The sequence below is a fragment of the Neofelis nebulosa genome, chromosome 17, assembly GCF_028018385.1.
Source record: "Neofelis nebulosa isolate mNeoNeb1 chromosome 17, mNeoNeb1.pri, whole genome shotgun sequence".
Taxonomy (NCBI): Eukaryota; Metazoa; Chordata; class Mammalia; order Carnivora; family Felidae; genus Neofelis; species Neofelis nebulosa.
In genome coordinates, this window is record NC_080798.1 from 7,188,160 (window position 1) to 7,206,791 (window position 18,632).

General features: G+C 50.8%; 1 protein-coding gene and 1 pseudogene across 5 annotated transcripts; one reads left to right on the forward strand and one right to left on the reverse strand.

Moving 5' to 3' along the window:
- Positions 1-2,762: 2,762 nt before the first annotated feature.
- On the forward strand, positions 2,763-18,219 carry SIGLEC5 (sialic acid binding Ig like lectin 5). 5 transcript variants are annotated; one of them, XM_058708365.1, is made up of 10 exons: positions 2,763-3,838; positions 6,603-6,679; positions 6,757-7,128; positions 7,352-7,630; positions 8,369-8,413; positions 8,949-9,206; positions 9,295-9,585; positions 9,822-9,921; positions 10,525-10,606; positions 11,077-11,620. In XM_058708365.1, exons 2-10 carry the CDS (start codon positions 6,643-6,645, stop codon positions 11,563-11,565), a joined length of 1,953 nt encoding a protein of 650 aa, XP_058564348.1. In that variant the 5' UTR covers positions 2,763-3,838; positions 6,603-6,642; the 3' UTR covers positions 11,566-11,620. The 5 variants fall into 5 exon arrangements, with proteins under 5 accessions (XP_058564348.1, XP_058564346.1, XP_058564350.1 ...); XM_058708363.1 differs by lacking the exon at positions 2,763-3,838 and adding an exon at positions 5,862-5,968; XM_058708367.1 differs by lacking the exons at positions 2,763-3,838; positions 11,077-11,620 and adding an exon at positions 12,058-12,401 and having other exon boundaries at positions 6,448-6,679.
- LOC131499930 (syntaxin-12-like) lies at positions 5,418-5,936 on the reverse strand (annotated as a pseudogene).
- Positions 18,220-18,632: the final 413 nt, after the last annotated feature.

Genomic DNA, 18,632 nt, shown 5'->3' on the forward strand with positions numbered 1-18,632 from the left:
CACCAGCAGGGTCTGAAGAGGTCTGGGTCCCTGCATTCTGTCCAACACTGGATGAAACCAGGCTTTTCAACTTTAGCCCCCCCTGGTGTGTGCAGATGCATGTTTTTTCATGAGTCTTAGTAAGAACTGTGACTTAGGTCTCAGGACTTGACTTTATTTTTTCAAATGTTTATTTATTTTGAGAGAAAGAGAGCGAGTGCACCCAGGGGAGGGGCAGAGAGAGAGAGAGAGAGAGAGAGAAGATCCCAGGCAGTCTCCACACTGTCAACTCAGAGCCCGATGTGGGGTTTGAAGCCAGGAACTGCGAGATCATGACCTGAGCCAAATCATGAGTCAACGCTTAAGTGACTCAGCCACCCAGTGCCCCTAAAGATATTTTCATTTTTAAGTATTCTCTACACTCAATGTGGGGCTCAGACTCACAACCCCGACATCAAGAGTCCCATGCTCTACTGATTCAGTCAGCCACGGATCCCTACTCCAATATAAATTTTATAATGAAAATATCAAGTTCTTCAAAAATCACCCTGGGGGATTGGTTGATATATGGCTCTGATTCTGCATATGAATTTAGGTGGACTTGACTTTTATACAGTATTATTTTAAACCCATTAACATGACATATTTTTCAATTTACTTACACATTTAAAAATATTTTTTAAAGATATTATTTTTATTTTATTTTATTTTTTTGAGAGAGACAGGGCACAAAAGCAAGGGGAAGAGACAGAGGAGAGGAGAAGAGAGAGAGAATCCCACCAGGGACAGAGAGAGAGTGGGTGGAGGGAGAGAGAGAGAGAAAGAAGCGGGGCTCATGCTCACCTGATGTGGGACTTGAACTCCCAAACCGGGAGATCGTGACCTGAGCCGAAGTCGGACGCTGAACCGACAGAGCCACCCAGGAGTCCCCGGATCTTTGCTATTGTAAATGCTGCTTCAGTGAACACACAGGTGCACATATGTTTCTGAGTGCTTTCATTTCCTTCAGATATGGACCAGAAGTCCATTGCCAGATCATGTGGTATTTCTGGTTTTAATTTCTTGAGGTACCTCTGGACTGTGTTTCAGAGTGGCTGCACCAATTCACATTCCTTCCCGCCAACAGTGCACAACAGTTCTCTCTTTTCCACATCCTTGTCAACACTTGTCGTTTCTTGTCTTTTTGGTCATCGCAGCTTGAGATTTGTCAGACCGACAGCTGTCGGCACAGAGCCTGATGCGGGGCTCGAACTGCTGAACTGTGAGATCGAGACCTGAGCCGAAGTCAGGGGGAGGGGTGCGTTGGGGACGGGCAGAGAGAGAAGGGGGCAGAGGATCCCAAGTAGGCTCCATGCTGTCAGCAGATTTACCATGCAGGTCTCAAACCCATGAACCATGAGATCATGACCTGAGCCGAAGCCAGAGGCCCAACCCACTGAGCCATCCAGGCGCCCCCACATATGATTTAAAAAAAAAAAAAATGCACCATGTCAAATTGCAAAAGCAAAAATGCTCAAAATCCAAAAATAAGATATCTCACAAGCATTAGAGACTCCTTTCATCAGTCGTTTGCGACACCTCTCTGGTGTATATATATATCTATATATGTGTGTGTGTGTGTGTGTGTGTGTGTGGTGTATATATATATATATATCTGTATATATGTGTGTGTGTGTGTGTGTGTGTATTAGGTTTCTATGTATTGATTTTTGTAACCTCTACACCCAACGTGGGGCTCAGAATCATGACCCTGAGATCAAGAGTGGCACACTCTTCCTACTGAGCCAGCCAGGAGCCCCAAGAACTTGACTTTCAATCCTACAGCTTGCTACGGGAATGTCTAAGGTGTTTATGATCATGGTGCAATTTGAGGAACGCTTTATCAAGGTTGAGCCCCTCCCAGTGCTTTCAGAAAGGGTCCCTGAAAGGTAGAGCCTCATGACCTTCATGGCAGCAGGGTAATGCTGCTTCTCTGCTAAAGTCACAGATTTGGGGTGTCCCCGCCCAGTGGGGTCCCGGTCTCCCTTGATCCGTCATTTTGCGCGGCCTAGGCCATCACTGCCCCACAAGACCCTCAGATCCGCAAAGACAATCATTTGAGGATGCCGTGTTCCCAAAACCCGTCAGGGCAGAAGGGCTTTGACCCTGAGCCTTCCCCTGCTTCCCCCCCCTCCCCTGGATTTGGGTCCGGAAATGCCTTCCTTCCTGGCCTGCACTTGAATGGTTTTAAGGAAATGGTAAATGATCCTTTTCCAGAACCAGCAGTGGTTTTCAGCTGGAGGGTGAGTCACACTGAATCTCTAGGACTTTCCCCTTTCTCTCTTTAGAAAGGATTAATTACAAGACAGCAATCTTTTTTTTTTTTTTTTTTTTAAAGAGACTAAATACGATCAGAGGGGAGGGGCAGAGGGAGAGAGAGAAAATATCAAGCAGGCTCCAGGCTCAGGGTGACGGGACTCCATCCCGCCACCCTGGAATCATGACCTGAGCCAAAATCAAGGGCCGGACATTTAACCGACTGAGACACCCAGGTGCCCCAAGACAGCAATGTTTTATTGAAACTTCTTTTTTTTTTTTTTTAGTCTAAAACATGGGAGGAGAAACTAATCTCTTCATATGTTCCTAGGAACATAAGTCTAATATCACTATTCCAAACCAGTATTATTTACAAAAATGACTCTTTACTTTCTTGCCAGGTTCACAAGGACTAGTTTTTGGTTTTTTTTGTTTTTTTTTTTTTTGGGAGGGGGGTGGGGAGTAAGCGAGGAATACAGAGAGAGAGAGAGAGATTGGGAATTGGGGCTTATACTCACGAACCATGAAATCATGACCTCAGCCAAAGTTGGACGCTTAATCGACTAAGCCACCCAGGTGCCCCACAAGGACAAAATTTTAAGCCCACCTCAGCATAGCTTTGCCAATCTCCCTGCCATCAAATGCCCAACAATCCTTACGGTGGAAAGGTCGGCCTTTTCATGGCCATGGCAATATTCACCATGCACCGGGACCACAGAACCCCAGGCAGCAGCAACAAGATGAAACCCCTCCACACCATTCCTGTTTGCCTTCCAAAAGCATGCTGTGTCTAAATCTCCCTTGTCTATCCAGACTGAGGCAGATGAACCCCGGAGGGTTTTTTTGTTTCCTTTTTTTTTTGAGGTCTGTGCTCAAATGTCGCCTTATCGCCATGGGTTCCTGGGAAGGATCTCTCTCAGAAGATGCCCTCCCCTCTCCCCCGGGGCTCACCACTTCCTCATCTGATTTTCTATCAGAGTTTAGCAAAATTTTCCTTAAAGGGACAGGGCCAGTATTTGCAGCCATAGTGTTTCCGCATACGGTTTTTCAACTCTTACTGTAGCACAGAAGCAGCCATAGGCCACGACCGGATGGGTAAGTCAGACTCGTACACAAAGTGGTTGGCCGGATTTGGCCACATGCCCGCATTCCGGACCCCTGTTCTAGATGAAGGCGACTACGGATCATCTCGGGTCCTGTCCTTTCCCGTTACGGAATTGCAAGCTTCTTGAGAGAAGCCACACACTTTTGTTCACTGGATCTTCAACGCCAAGAGCGACTGGCATCGACTCCAATGTTCACGGGATAACAGAAATCCATCCTTGCAATACCTTCTGGTCCTACTGCGTCTATTTCCCTCCTCCAGTGGAGGAGGTGCTCCTTCTGCTCCGTCTGTCCCCTCAGGATGCTTCCCTTGTATTTACTTCAACTAGACTCCACCCTCCTCTAGAGCAGAGGTGGGTCTCTTCCATTCTGGAAGCCCCGGGCGCATCAGAATACTTAACCGAACACACTCTATAGATCTGCACGGAAAGAAGAAATCGGTCACCACAAGAAGATCGAGGTAAGAATCGAGAAGGCTAAGCGGTGATGGGAGACGAGCTTCTAGGGAAAAAGAGGATCGTGGGAGTGAGTGCTGGCCATTTTCTCTGATTATAGAAGACGGGGACGATGTTCTGCGGTACGATTTGTCAGCCAAACGCTACCCGCAGGGCTTTGTTCTATGGCTGGTGCCCATATTTTATTTTATTTTATTATTTTTTTTTTAAATTTTTTTCAACGTTTTTTATTTATTTTTGGGACAGAGAGAGACAGAGCATGAACGGGGAAGGGGCAGAGAGAGAGGGAGACACAGAATCGGAAACAGGCTCCAGGCCCTGAGCCATCAGCCCAGAGCCCGACGCGGGGCTCGAACTCACGGACCGCGAGATCGTGACCTGGCTGAAGTCGGACGCTTAACCGACTGCGCCACCCAGGCGCCCCAACCCATATTTTAAGATGGAACATTGTGTGGTCCCCCAAGGGAAATTTACTGTTAACTAAATTCACCACTTCAGAAAGTGAAGTGTGCCTATGGGTGAGCCGCTATGGACACCAGCAGATAATATAGAAAACTTCAGGGGCGCCTGGGTGTCTCAGTCGGTTGAGCATCCGACTTTGGCTCAGGTCATGATCTTGTGGTCCGTGAGTTCGAGCCCCACATCGGGCTCTGTGCTGACAGCTGGGAGCCTGGAGCCTGCTTCTGATTTTGTGTCTCCCTCTCTCTCTGCCCTTCCCCTGTTCACGCTCTGTCTCTGTCTCAAGAATAAATGAACGTTAAAAACAAAAATTAAAAAAAAAAGAAAACTTCAGGGGTGCCTGAGCTACTCAGTTGGTTAAGCGACCAACTCTTGATCTCGGCTCAGCCCATGACCTCAAGGTTCATGAGATCAAGCCCCGTGTCCAGCTCTCAGCTCAGGGAAGCCTGCTTGGGATTCTCTCTCTCTCTGCCCCTCCCCTGCTCGTGTGCCCACTTGTGCTCTCTCAAAATAAAGAAATAAACGTTTCTTAAAAGAGAAAAGAAAACTTCAAACCCAGAATAACGTGTACCCCCAACAACTGGACAGCTCCAATGGATAATTTTAATCTGGATCACGGGGCCATTGCACTGCCTTCCAGTTAAACACATTGCTAAAAATCTTTCAAAGCAGATAAAGAAATTCAAATGAAAAGGTTCCATAATGAAAAGTGCTGGCTTATTATATAGTTTCTGCCAGACTCCGAGATCCTGGGTGCCAGAGAGTAATTCTATCCCAGTTGCTGGCAAAAAGATGAATCTCGTTTACACTAAAAGGGCGGTATTACAAGACCCTAGTGTCACCTGTCAAGACAAGAATATCTAGAACGGAAATTCCAGTAAGCCCTTGGGATGAAGGGCACTCAGAATACAAGAGCAAGCAAAATGCACGTAAATTAACTCCTAATTTGAGAAATCAATAGAGTGTGTGTGTAAATTGATACACACTGTCTAGTGGGTAGCTAGTTTCTAACTCAATTATGACGATCCGGCCTCCGCTCTCTTCCCCGGATCAGTCTGTTCCAGAAGGACCCCCTACAGCTAAGCAGAGGGTAGCTCCGAGGCAATCGCTTCATTTATAAATCTGTCAGATACTAAGTACCAAGGGAACAGTGATAACCAACAGGACAAGCACCAGAATACAGACGTTCTTGCGAGATTTTCTTTTCTGATCGTAAGCAGCTTGCGGAAACTGACCGGCGTGGCTCTGTCTGCACGCACCTCTGGGCCTTCTCCGTCGGCTTCCGTGCTGTGAGTGGGTCTCCTTGGTCACGGATCATCACGGGCAAATCTTTAAACCTCTGACGGACGTCCAGAGTGTGAGCCTGCAGCGGCCGAACTGCCCTTTCCCTCTCTTTAATCAGTTCCAGATCCGGCTCCGAGGTGGCCACGTCATCCCCCTGGTTCTGCATCTGGTCCCACTCGTTGTGGCCATCAAAGGACAGGCGCTGCTCTTTCCTGGCCTCCCCTCTGCAGGGAGACATGCGGCTCTCGCTCTGGCAATCTTCTCCTTTTCCTTTGCAGACCCTCCTCTCCACCCAGCCTGGAAATCCTTGAAGGCTGCAGAGAAGTCATTCAGTTGGCGTCCTTTGTTCTTTCGGAGCATCCAGTTCCTAACTATTGTATTTCCTGGGCAAGGTGCTTTGTGGCCTATTACAACTGTTGCAAATTTTCCTCCTGTTGCTTGAGTCCTGCTGACTTCCTGGTAGGCTCAGCAAATTCTTTGAGCAGTGGCTGGGCGTCCCCGCCCACCTGTGACTGCTGAAGTCCCAGGGCTGGGGCTCGGAGGGCCCCAGGTTTGGGAAAAGGGACTGTAGGGCATGAGGAGGACCTAAGACCCACTGGTCTTGCACGAAACTCCTCGAAGCAGCCCCCGCCTGGTTGCACAGGCTGATGGGGAGCTGGGAAGAGAAAGGGCTGGGGGAAGGGGCTGAGGCTGCCCACAGGCTCCCTGTTTCTCTTTCCCAGCTGCTCTTGTCCTTTGCTCACCTCACTCTTGACTTAAATGGCATTGGCCTGGTGACCACCCTCAGATTCACATCTGGATGAGCACCCCAGCCTCCGGGGCCCTCGGTATTTTCACGGGCTGTGTCAGATGCAGAGATGAGACAAAATAATTTCTTAGTTCCCAACTCACCGCAACCCCCTACCCCCCCGCGGCCTGTGCTGCCCAAGTTCCCCTTCCGTGGTGACCACAGCTCTGTCACACACGGCTTCCTGTTGGGGCTTCCTTGGCCTCACCCCACATTTGGGGCATTTCCCTCCCTGACAGAAGGACCTGGATCCGGGCTCCTGCCCTGGCCGGTGCAGACATGGTGCCCCTGCTGCTGCTGCCCCTGCTGTTCGGGGGTGAGTGGGCCTCGGGAGGAGGGCTGGGCACAGGTGGGAGGGGCTGGAGCCCCGGCTGAGCCTCCGTGTCCCCCCAGGGGAGGATCCAGAGTACCAGCTCCGAGTGAAGGAATCCGTGACCGTGCAGGAGGGTCTGTGTGTCCACGTGCCCTGTTCCTTCTCCTACCCCTGGAAGCCGTGGTATTCCCGGACGATGCTCTACATATACTGGTTCCGGGACAGGGACACCTCAAGCAACCGTTATCCGGTGGCTACAAACAACCCACAGAGAGCAGTGAGGACAGAGGCCCGGGGCCGATTCCGCCTCGTCGGGGACCCCTGGGCCTACAACTGCTCCCTGAGAATCAGAGACGCCATGAGGAGTGACGAGGGAGTCTACTTTTTCCGAGTGGAGACAGAAGACGTGAGATATACTTACACAGATAGGACGATGACTCTGCGGGTGGCAGGTACCGCAGGGGCCCCGGCGGAGGGCTCTGGGATGTGGACACCCCCTCTTAGAGCAGGCACAGGACGCCGGAACATTCCCTGCTCTGGGTCTTGTGGCTGGGATGGTTGGAAGAGATAACGGGGCCCGGGGTCAGCTTGGGCCCTGAGGCCCGGACCCTCTCAGGGTCACCCCGTGGGTCCCCACCTCCCTGGAGCCCGGGCACCTCCCTGTCTCTTCCTCAGCCCTGACACAGGAACCCGACATCCACTTCCCGGAGCCCCTCAAGTCTGGCTGGCCCACAGAGCTGACCTGCAGCCTGCCGGGGTCCTGCGAAGGGGGAAGACCTCTCACATTCTCCTGGGTGGGGGCTGCTCTGGACTCGCTGGACCCCGAGAGCCTGCACTCCTCGGTGCTGGCCTTCACCCCGAGGCCGCAGGACCATGGCACCAACCTCACCTGTCAGGTGAAACTGCCAGAAGTTCAGGCCACCGTGGAAAGAACCATCCGGCTCAATGTCTCCTGTGAGTGCTGGGGGGAGGGCTGGGTCCCTCAGGGCAGTGGGGTTTGAGCTGGTGTGGGGCAAGGAGAGAGAGCAAAGATGGCCATCTTCACCTTCTCAGTGTTCCCCTACCCCTTCCCAATGCTCCCCACCCCTTCTCAGTGCTCCCCTATGCCTTTCCAGTGCTCCCTACCCCTTCCTAGTGTTTCCTACCCTTTTTAGTGCTCCCCTACCCCTACTCAGTGCTCCCTACCCCTTCCCAGTCCTCTCTAACCCTTTCCAGTGCTCCCCACCCTTTCCTGATGCTCCCCACCCTTTCCCAATGCTCCCGGCCCTTTCCCAATGCACCCACCCCTTCCAAGTGCTCCCCTATGCCTTTCCAGTGCTCCCTACCTGTTTCTAGTGCTTCCTACCCCTTCTCAGTGCTCCCCTACCCCTTCCCAGTGCTCCCCGCCCCTTCCCAGTGCACCCCACCCCTTCCAAGTGCTCCCCACCTTGTCAGGGCTCCCCACCTTGCCAGTGCTCCCTACCCTTTCCCAGTGCACCCCACCCCTTCCCAATGCTCCCTACCCCTTCTTAGTGCTCCCACCACTTGCAAGTGCTCCCTACCTTCTCAGTGTCTCTACCCCTTCCCAATGCACCCCTACCCCTTCTCGGTGCTCCCCACCCCTTCCCAGTGCTCCCCACCCCTCCTGGGATGCTGGGTCAGCTTCCATCCCAATCCTCACCTCTGAAGCAGAGCCGTATCTTTCTACCCCAGATTCTCCCCACAACCTCACCATCAGCATGTTCAGCAATGTCACAGGTAGGAAAGAACTGTCCTCTTGGGGGCTGGGACCTGGCCTTGGATGGGGGGGGGGGTGGGTGGCTTCCACCATGTGGGATGGGGATCGTAGCTGGAATGGGACCAGATAAGGGAAGAGCACGGATAAAGATCACCACCCTCCCTCCTCCACCTTGCCTGGGTGCAAAAGTGGCGTGCTCAGGCACACTCTGTTCACCTCTACGGGGCGCTGCTGTGGTTTTCCTCCTCCCCTCCCACCCCAGCCTCCTCCATCCTGTTTCCTGCCGAGTTCACCGACTGAGGCCACCAAACAGTCCAGGCGTGTCCCAGTGGGGGCACTGAGCCTTCTCTGAAGATGTGAAGCCCGGACACTTGAGGTCAACCTCTTTTGGGCGTAAAGCCCAGCCTTTGAGCCCTGTTGGACCCAAGTCAGTGGGCCAGGGAAGGCGAGGGAGATGCCAACCAGATCCTGGGACGGAGGGAGACGTGGAGACTGCCGGTCTCCAGCGGCTGTCTCAATGCCTCTCTCTCCTCTCTCTACATCTCTCCCCCAAAGCCCTCAGCATTCTGGAAAACACCTCATCCCTTCTCATCTGGGAGGGCCAAGATTTGCGGCTGCTCTGCGCTGCTGCCAGCAACCCCCCCGCCGAGCTGAGCTGGTTCCGGGGGTCCCCTGCCCTGAATGCCACCCCCATGTACAAGACCCACATCCTGGAACTGCCTCAAGTCGGGGCTGCGGAGGAAGGAGTCCTCGCGTGCCGAGCTCAGAACTCGCTGGGCTCCCAGCACGTCTCCCTGAGTCTCTCTGTGGTCTGTGAGTGTGGGGACCCCCGGGGGGGGGGGGCGGGATGCCCGGGGCCTGGGGAGCAGAGGCGTCGCTGACCCTGCCCCCACTCCTGCAGGCCCCCCGCGGCTGCTCGGCCCCTCCTGCTCCTGGGAGGGCGAGGCGCTGGGCTGCACCTGCTCCGCCCATGCCCGACCGGCCCCCACCCTGCGCTGGCGGCTGGGGGAGGGGCTGGTTGAGGGGAACCACAGCAACGCCTCCTTGACCATCACCTCCAGCTCCGAGGGGCCCTGGGCCAACAGCTCCCTGAGCCTCAGGGGGCCGCTGGGCTCCGACCTCAGACTCGGCTGCGAGGCCCGGAATGAGCACGGGGCCCAGAGCACCGACGCTGTCCTGGTGTTGCTGCCAGGTCTGGGGGCTGTGGGGGAAGGGTGGGCAGAGCCGGGGGTGGGGGGTGGGGGTGGGGGTAGGGGTGGGGAAGGAGTCTGCATCCTAGAGAAGATGGTCTGGGTGGGCGGGGGGCGGAGGGCGATTGGTGGGACAGGGTGGTCCATCTCGGGCCTCAGCAGGCCCTTCAGTGAGTTCTGCAAGGAGCTAGGAAGGCAAGAGACTGAGTCCTGCAATTCGGTCTCCCTCTCTCCGCAGGGAAGTCGCTCTCCCTGGCAGAAACCGCGACTGCAGCTGTGGGCGGCGCCGGAGCCATGGCTCTGCTGTGCCTGTGTCTGTGTCTCCTCGTCTTCTGTGTGTAAGTCTGTTCGCAGAGGCGCAGGGAGTGCGGGGAGGTCCCTCATCCCAGAAGTACAGGGCTGAGTAGGGCAGCTCGAGAGAAGAAATGCACACCTTCATTTTCATCCTGTCCCCATCCTCCCCCAGTCCTAGGGGACCACCAGTCTATTTTCCGTCTCTCTAGATTGGCCTCTTCTGGACTTAAACAAAAATGTTAACGTTTATTTATTATTGAGGAACAGAGAGAGACGGAACGTGAGCAGGGGGAGAGCAGAGAGAGGGGGAGACACAGACTCCGAAGCAGGCTCCGGGCTCCGAGCTGTCAGCACAGAGCCCGATGCAGGCTTCGGACTCACGAACCGCGAGATCACGACCTGAGCTTAACCGACAGAGCCGCCCAGGTGCCCCGGCGTGTACAAGTTTTTCTGTGTTAGACGGATCTTTCGTGATGGAAGTTCAGTCTGGCCAAACCTCTGGTCACCCAGGGGGATGGAGTGCTTCCTGGCCTGTCAGGAAGGTCTGAGTCTGGTTCCAGACCGGATACCTCAGCGGATTGGCCGGGGAGCAGGCAGCCTGCCCACGGGAGCCTTCGTGGCTGCAGCGTGCTGCTTTCTCCTTTTAGGGTGAAAGCCCGCAGGAAGCAAGCATCTAGGAGTCGAGAGGGCATGGCTAATGAAGACCCTGTCATGGGTACAGTCGCCTGGGTGAGTGATGCCGGGGTCTTCTCGTGCAGTGGGGGGCTCTGGACCTGTCCATTGGGACTCCAGACGGAGCTCCTCAGCATTTCCCCGCCCCTGCCCCAGCCTGGTCACCTGAGCAGTCACCTGGGAGGTGACTTCCCTACTCCACTCTTCCCTACTTCCCTTCCAGCCCTTCTGGAGTTTCTTTTTTTTTTTAAACGTTTATTTATTTTTGAGACAGAGAGAGACAGAGCATGAACAGGGGAGGGGCAGAGAGAGAGGGAGACACAGAATCGGAAGCAGGCTCCAGGCTCTGAGCTGTCAGCACAGAGCCCGACGCGGGGCTCGAACTCACAGACCGTGAGATCGTGACCTGAGCCGAAGTCGGACGCTTAACCAACCAAGCCACCCAGGCACCCCCCTTCTGGAGTTTCAATGATGCTTGTTCCCAGTGCTTTGAGAATCAAGTCACATTCCTTGTCCCATGTTTGAAGTCCCTCAGGAGGTGTCCCTTGATGGCCACTCCAGCCCTGGTCCGGCTATGGTGCCGCCACACTGGCCTTCTCGCGGTCTCCCCTACCGCTTGGACCCTTTGCACGTACAGCTCCTCCCACCAGAAATGCCCTTCTGTCCCCATTTCCGTCACCCCACTTCACGTATCAACATCTTCTGCTCTGGGAAAGCTTTGCCATTTCCTTCCCTGCCAACGCCCACGCCTCCCTCCTCTATGTCCCCAGAGCTCCGTGTCCAGCCCCGTCTCGAGGGGCACATCCCACAACACCACTGCATTTCGTCGTGTTTGGGATGTCTTTGCTGGCGGGGGCTGCGGTTGTCTCTCACTCCGCCCCTGCCCACCATGTCCCTTCTGCCCTTTTATGAAACTGGGGCCGTGTTGCCCTACATGGAGTCATCCAGAATGCGTTGTTCATGGCCAGTCCCTGGAACAGGCATTGTTTGCTTGCACGTACTCGTTTTGTCCATAATACGATGAGCAACGATGAACCTGCCATCCAACCTCAGACCTCAGACACCGACAGGAACCTACAAAGGGTGGCACCCTCTGTGCGCGCTTCTCCGGCTCCCTTTGTGGACTCACCAACCCTGCAAATTAGGTCCTGGAGATTCACCCCTGTTGTTAGCTGCAGTTACCTGTTTACGGTGTTTCGTTTTATGATCATGTCTATTGCCTAAGCTCGTCTTGCTGGACATTTGGGTTGCTCCAGATCTCATTGGATTCACATACGAGCGTTCGGTTTTTTGTTTTTTGGCAACATTACGTAAGAAGTTAATTACTAGGTCAGAGGGTGTGTGAATGTTCCTATCATGACAAATGGTTTTCCAAAGCAATCGCATCCATGTGTACACCCGTCTGTGCCTCTTGGATCCTGTTGACCTATATAGTCTCTGTGCTTGGTTTTCTCAATTTTTTGGGTCGTCTCACTCTCTCGCTATGGTTTTGATTTGTGTTTCATTAGTTGTCAAGGAGCATGAAAATCTCTGTCTTCAATGGCATATGAACACCTCCTCTCGAAAATGCTTGGTCCTGGGGCGCCTGGGTGGCTCAGTCAGTGAAGCGTCCGGCTTTGGCTCAGGTCATGATCTCACCGTTCAGAGTTCGAGCCCCGCATTGGGCACAGAGCCCACTTTGGATCTTCTCTCAGAGCCCCTCCCCTGCCCCCTCTCTCTCTTTGTCTCTCAAAAATAAAATAAATGTTAAAAAAATAAAATTCCTGGTCTCATCTGCAGCCCATTTCCCTGCAGCCCATAGGGTGTTTGACTTTCTTACTGAATTGATTGGAGAGCTTTATACATTTTCATACTGGTTTCTTTTTTTCAGTTATATGCACTGTAAATATCTTCCAGTGAGTAATTTGTCTTCACTTTTTATTTTTTTATTTTTTTATTTTTTTTAAATTTTTTTTTTCAACGTTTTTTTTTTTTTTTTTTTTTTTTATTTATTTTTGGGACAGAGAGAGACAGAGCATGAACGGGGGAGGGGCAGAGAGAGAGGGAGACACAGAATTGGAAACAGGCTCCAGGCTCCGAGCCATCAGCCAAGAACCTGATGCGGGGCTCGAACTCACGGACCGCGAGATCGTGACCTGGCTGAAGTCGGACGCTTAACCGACTGCGCCACCCAGGCGCCCCTGTCTTCACTTTTTAAAGGTGACCTTTGATGAACATAAGTTCTTAATTGCAATATAACCATATTCACTAATCTTCTCTGTTCTTTTTTTTTTTAAAGATAGATTGACATAGCCTTCTTTTTTTTTAAGTTTTTATTTGTTTATTTTGAAATAGAGAGAGAGAGAGAGAGAGAGAGAGAGGGGGAGGGGCAGAGAGAGAGGGAGAGGGAGAATCCCAAGCAGGTTCTTCCCTGTCAGCACAGAGCCCGATGTGGGCCTCGAACTCACAAACCATGAGATCATGACCTGAGCCGAAATCAAGAGTTGGTGGCTTAACCAACTGAGCCACCTGGGTGCCCCTGATCTTCTCTTTTCTGTTGAATGCCTTTTGGGTTTCATTTAAGACAATCTTTCTTTTTTAATTTTAATTTTTTTTAACTATTTGTTAAAGTTTATTTATTTATTTTGAGAGAGAGAGAGAGAGAGCACGCGAGCATGAGCAGGGGACGGGCCGCACTGTCAGCGCGGAGCTCAACGCAGGGCTCCAACTCAGGAACCTCGAGATCATGACCTGAGCAGAAATCAAGAGTCGGACGTTTAACCGACTGAGCCACCCGAGTGCCCCTAAAAAAGTCTCTCTTCTCCTAAGATTAGAATGATATTCAAGTATAGTTTCTACTAAAAGTTTTACGTATTCCTTTGGACACGTGAAGCCTTAATGTACCCGGAGTTGATTTGTGTGTGGTGTGCAGTTTTGATCTATCTATGTTCCTCCTCGACATGTGGAATAATGTCTCTCTCTCGTCTCTGCTGATGTGCCATCTACTCTGTCAGACATCAGAAGTCTATACGTGCGTGGCCTCTGTCTGTGGCCTTCTATTCTGTTCCAGTGGTCGATTTTACTGTCCCTGAGTCAGAACTGTCTATAGAGGCAATAGAATCTACAGACCCAAAACTAAGTCCTACTATCTGATAGAGCAGGATCCTCTCCTTAATCTTCTTTAAAATAGTGTCTTGGCTATACCTGGACTTTTGCTGTTCTATTAAATATTAGAATCGGTTTATCAAGTTCCAAAAAACACTCCTGTTAGTGTTTTGGCTGGAATGACATTGCATCTGTAGATCAACTTGGGAAGAATATACTTGTGTATAAACTCAAGTCTCCTTGTCTGCAAAAACAGGTTATCTATTAGTTTAAGTTTTTTTTTTCCCAAGAAAGATGTAGAAATCCTTCAACACATCTTGTGAACCTTTTGTCGGTTTTCTTCCTTAATACTAGTTTTGTTACTGTTATAAATGCCATCTTTTTAAAAGTGCATTTTCTGATCACTTATCGCTGATATGCGGAATGAAAACATTTAAAAAAAATTACAGATTGGTCTTAGATGTCATTTAGAGTCTTGCTGGTTTGGTAGCTGGAGCATTCTTAGATATGATTCATAAGCCTGCTGAACCATTCTTTTACAGAGATATGGATACTGTCTGAAAAGTTTGTGATATTCTTGGTTTAAATTGTCATGGCTTTGGGGCGCCTGGTGGCTCAGTCGGTTAAGCGTCCACTTCGGCTCAGGTCATGATCTCGCAGCTCATGAGTTCGAACCCCGTGTCAGGCTCTGTGCTGACAGCTCAGAGCCTGGAACCTGCTTGGGATTCTGTGGCTCCCTCTCTGCCCGTCCCCTGCCCGTAGTCTGTCTTTCTCTCTGTCAAAAATAAGTAAAACATTAAAAAAATTAAAAATTAAAAGCATTGCCATGGCTGCTGAATCAAAGCAGCTGATTTCATGCAAATATAGTGTCATTTCCTTCAAAAATCAACTCATCCTTTTAGACTTTAGATACAGAAGAAGAAACACCTGATCTCATGCATTCTCTGCGGATGTATTTTTCTTCTAAGAGATTTCTTTTTTTTTAACTTGAGAGAGAGAGACAGCGCACATGCACAAGTGAGGCAGAGAGAGAGAGAAGTGAGGGAGAGGGGGAGAGAGAGAGAGAGAATCCCAAGCAGGCTCCGCGTGTCCGTGCAGAACCCGATGTGGGGCTCCATCCCGTGAACCGTGAGATCACGACCTGAGCTGAAATCAAGAGTTGGACGCTTAACCGACTGAGCCACCCCGGCGCCCCAAGATTCCATATTTCAACAAATGACTCGCTCCCCTGAATCAGTGATGGGGAAAGTAAGCACACTCAGACTCTGGCCTCTGGTAAACAGAGGTCTGTGGAACACGATTGTGGGCAGTAAGTGACTAAAGACTGAACACCAGCCAGTTCCTTCATTTGTTCAGACAGCGCCTCCTTCTACTTTCCCCCTTATGGGGCCAAACCGCCCCGCAGATTCTTCTGGGGCTTCGCTGTAAATGTTCACGTCTTCCTAGTGACACCCGCCCCTTCAGGGGGTTAGTGGTCTGGATCCTAAGCATTGTCTTCAGTCTCTCACTAGATGCAGCAACGTATGAAACACAATTACGTGCTTGTCGATCTTATATTCTTCCAACTTGCTAAGCTCTCTTGTTCGTTCTCATCATTTGTATGTAGACATTGAACTATTTTTAACAGGGTTTTGTTTTGTTTTGTTTTGTTTTGTTTTTTTTGATTTAACAAATATCGCAGGGGTGCCTGGCTGGTTCAGTTGGAAGAGCATGTGACTCTTGATCTTGGGGTGGTGAGTTCCAGCCCCCACGTTGGGTGTGGAACCTACTTAAAAAATTAAAAAGGGGGGTTGTGGGAGGGGGGGATGGGCTAAATAGGGAAGGGGCACTAAGGAACCTACTCCTGAAATCATTGTTGCACTATATGCTAACTAATTTGGATGTAAATTTTTTTTTTAATTTTTTTATTTTTTTTTATTAAAAAAAATTTTTTTTTAACGTTCATTTATTTTTGAGACAGAGAGAGACAGAGCATGAACGGGGGAGGGTCAGAGAGAGGGAGACACAGAATCTGAAACAGGCTCCAGGCTCTGAGCTGTCAGCACAGAGCCCGACGCGGGATCGAACTCACAGACTTCGAGATCGTGACCTGAGCCGAAGTCGGACGCTTAACCGACTGAGCCACCCAGGCGCCCCTGGATGTAAATTTTAAAAAATAAAAAATAAAATAAGTTAAAATTACAAAAATTTGTAAAGGATCCTAGGTTGGGGTGCCTGGCTGGCTCGGTTGGTGGAGCTCGGTTGATCAGAGCATTAAATAAATGTTCTCAAACCCACAAGTCCTCAGAAGTCTTAATACAAGAAAACCCAAACTGAAAACACATTACACTTTCCCTTTGGTTCTGATATTCTTTTTTTTTCTTCTTAAAGCTTTTTTTTTTAAGTTTATTTTTTTTTAAGTTTATTTATTTATTTTGAGGGAGAGCAGGAGAGGGGCAGAGAGAGAATCCCAAGCAGGCTCTCCATCCAGCAGCGCTGAGCCTGATGCGGGGATCAAACTCGCGAACCATGAGATCGTGATCTGAGCCAAAACCAAGAGTCGGACACTTAACTGACTGAGTCACCCAGGCGCCCTGGTTTTGCTATTCTTAAAATTTACTATACTGTATTGGGGTGTGAGGTTTCCCTGGTCTTTTTTCTTGTGCTTGTGGGCCCTTTCAGCTGGAATGGTTTACCTCTCTTCAATTCAATTCTATTGCCACTATTTTTGTTCACATATTTTCTCCTCTTTTTATTTCCAATAACACAACAGGCCTGAGTTTGGTTCCTGGCTCTGTCTGTTACTAGATGAGTAATCTTGGGCCTCCTACCTCAGTCTACCATGTCTGTAAAATGGGAATAATAAGTATCATTCATACTGTGTGTGTGTGTGTGTGTGTGTGTGAATTAAATGTAATTAGTAAGCCTTCAGTATGGCCTAATCAGTCATAGCGTTACAGAATTTTAAATGGATGAGTGAAGGGCACCTGGGTAGTTCAGTCAGGTAGGTGTCTCTTGACTTCAGGTCAGGTCAGGTCATGATCTCACGGTTCGTGAGTTTGAGCCCAGCATCAGGCTCCACACTATCAGCTTGGGGTTCTCTCTCTCCCTCTCTCTCACTCCCTCTGGCCCTCCCCTGCTCTCTCTCTCTCTCTCTCAAAATAAATAAGTAAACTTAAAAAAATAAACGGATGAGTGAATCATTGGGTTCGTAGGAAATGTGTGTGAATAGGAGGATGAATGAACAAATGTCCCATTAGCCCAACCTCCCTTGAGGGGGACCACGTCTGCCTCATTCCTTCTCCGACTCTCTCGTTTCTCTTTCACTCAGGGTTCCAGGAAGAAGCCCTGGCCAGACAGCCCCCCAGATCAAACGACCCCTGCCGGGGATGCCCCTCCCTCGGGGGAGCAGCAGGAGCTCCATTACGCCTCGTTCAGCTTTCACGGGATAAAGATGAGGGAACCTCAGGACCAGGAGGCCACCAGCACCAGTGAGTACTCAGAGATCAGGACAAGCAAGTGAGGGCCGCCTGGAGCCAGGAATCCCAGCCCCTGCGGGGAGAGGAGAAGTCAGGCGCCAACTGATGAAGCGCGTGGAGCCCTGTGGCAATATAAAAGAGCGGGACTGTCCGGGTGTCCCCCGGTAGAGCAGATTTGGGCTCAAACGTAGCCTGTCAAGCAAGTCACTTCATCTCTGAGTGCTTCAGTTTCCCGTTCCGTAAATCAGAGATCATGCCTTCTGCCTTAAAGGTGGTTGTGAACAGTAAAGAAATTAACACAGAGAAATCAGCCAACAGAGGTCCTATCGCACCATGGGGCTCAGTGCCTACTGATCTGTCTTCTTTGGACAGAAAGGTCCTGCTGGAAAGTTACCCTGGGGCTGAGGGTGACCGTCCCGGCACACAGTAGAAACCGGCTGGTGTCATTCTCCTTCAAAGCCTCCCCAGGGAAAGACCAGCCCCGCAGCCTGGATTTTGGTTTCACGATACACCATCTTATCATCTCTGTGGGGTCTTCTCCGCGTCCCACTTGTATCTGTCCATTCTTCCAGCACATTCCATCACCTCCTGACCTCCAGTCCCTTCCCTGTCTCATTTATGGGCCCCACAGGGATCCGTCCAACAGCCAGAGAGCTGACCCTGAGTCTCCTCCACAAACCCATTCAAGGCTCCCTAGGCTTAGACAATACATCACAAACATCTGCCCCCACCCCTGGCATTTGAAGTCCACCCCCCCCAACCTCTGCTATCTACTGTTGGAAAAGAAACAATGGGCCCCGAGTGGAGGCACTTGCCCCCACAACAGCAAACCCAAGACTCACTGTGGTTTCAACCTCTCCCAGAAATGTGACCTTTAAACAGTCGGTCCAAAATTTCCTGATCAGCACTGGTGAGGTCACCTGCAGGGTAAGATCTTCCCCCCAAAAGATGGCCCGATCTGGGGGGGAAAAATCCTTCCTTTCTTTTGAGAATACTTCCTCATGCCACCCTCCTGCCTTTAAACACCTTCTGCTACTTACAACTCCTCAGGGCACCCATCTCCTTATTGGAAGGGACACTGCCAAACTCATGAGCCTTTGAATAGAGCCAATTACATGCCCAGATTTCCTTGGTTGAGTTTTTATTCTTTTTCAAAAATGTTTATTTATTTTTGAGAGAGTGTGCGAGTGAGGGAGGGGCAGAGGATTCAAAGCAGGCTCTACGCTGAGAGCCAGATGCGGGGCTCAACCTGTGAGATCATGACCTGAGCTGAAGTCAAGAGTTGGATGCTTAACCAACTGAGCCACCCAGGTGCCTTCAACAAGCTTTTCTGATCCCAACTGCCTGACACTATGCTTTTGATTGCCGTACAAAAGAAAAGTTTTTCTAGAAGGAGGGGAGCAAGAAAGTTATCAGCTACAGGAAAGGATTGTTTCAGGCAAGACTGCTCTCCTCCTGTGTGTGGGGTAAAGATAAGGGGTCTTCTTGTGCAGATGACCTCATCTTCATTTAGGGGATGGAGAGGTCCTTGTGGCCAACTC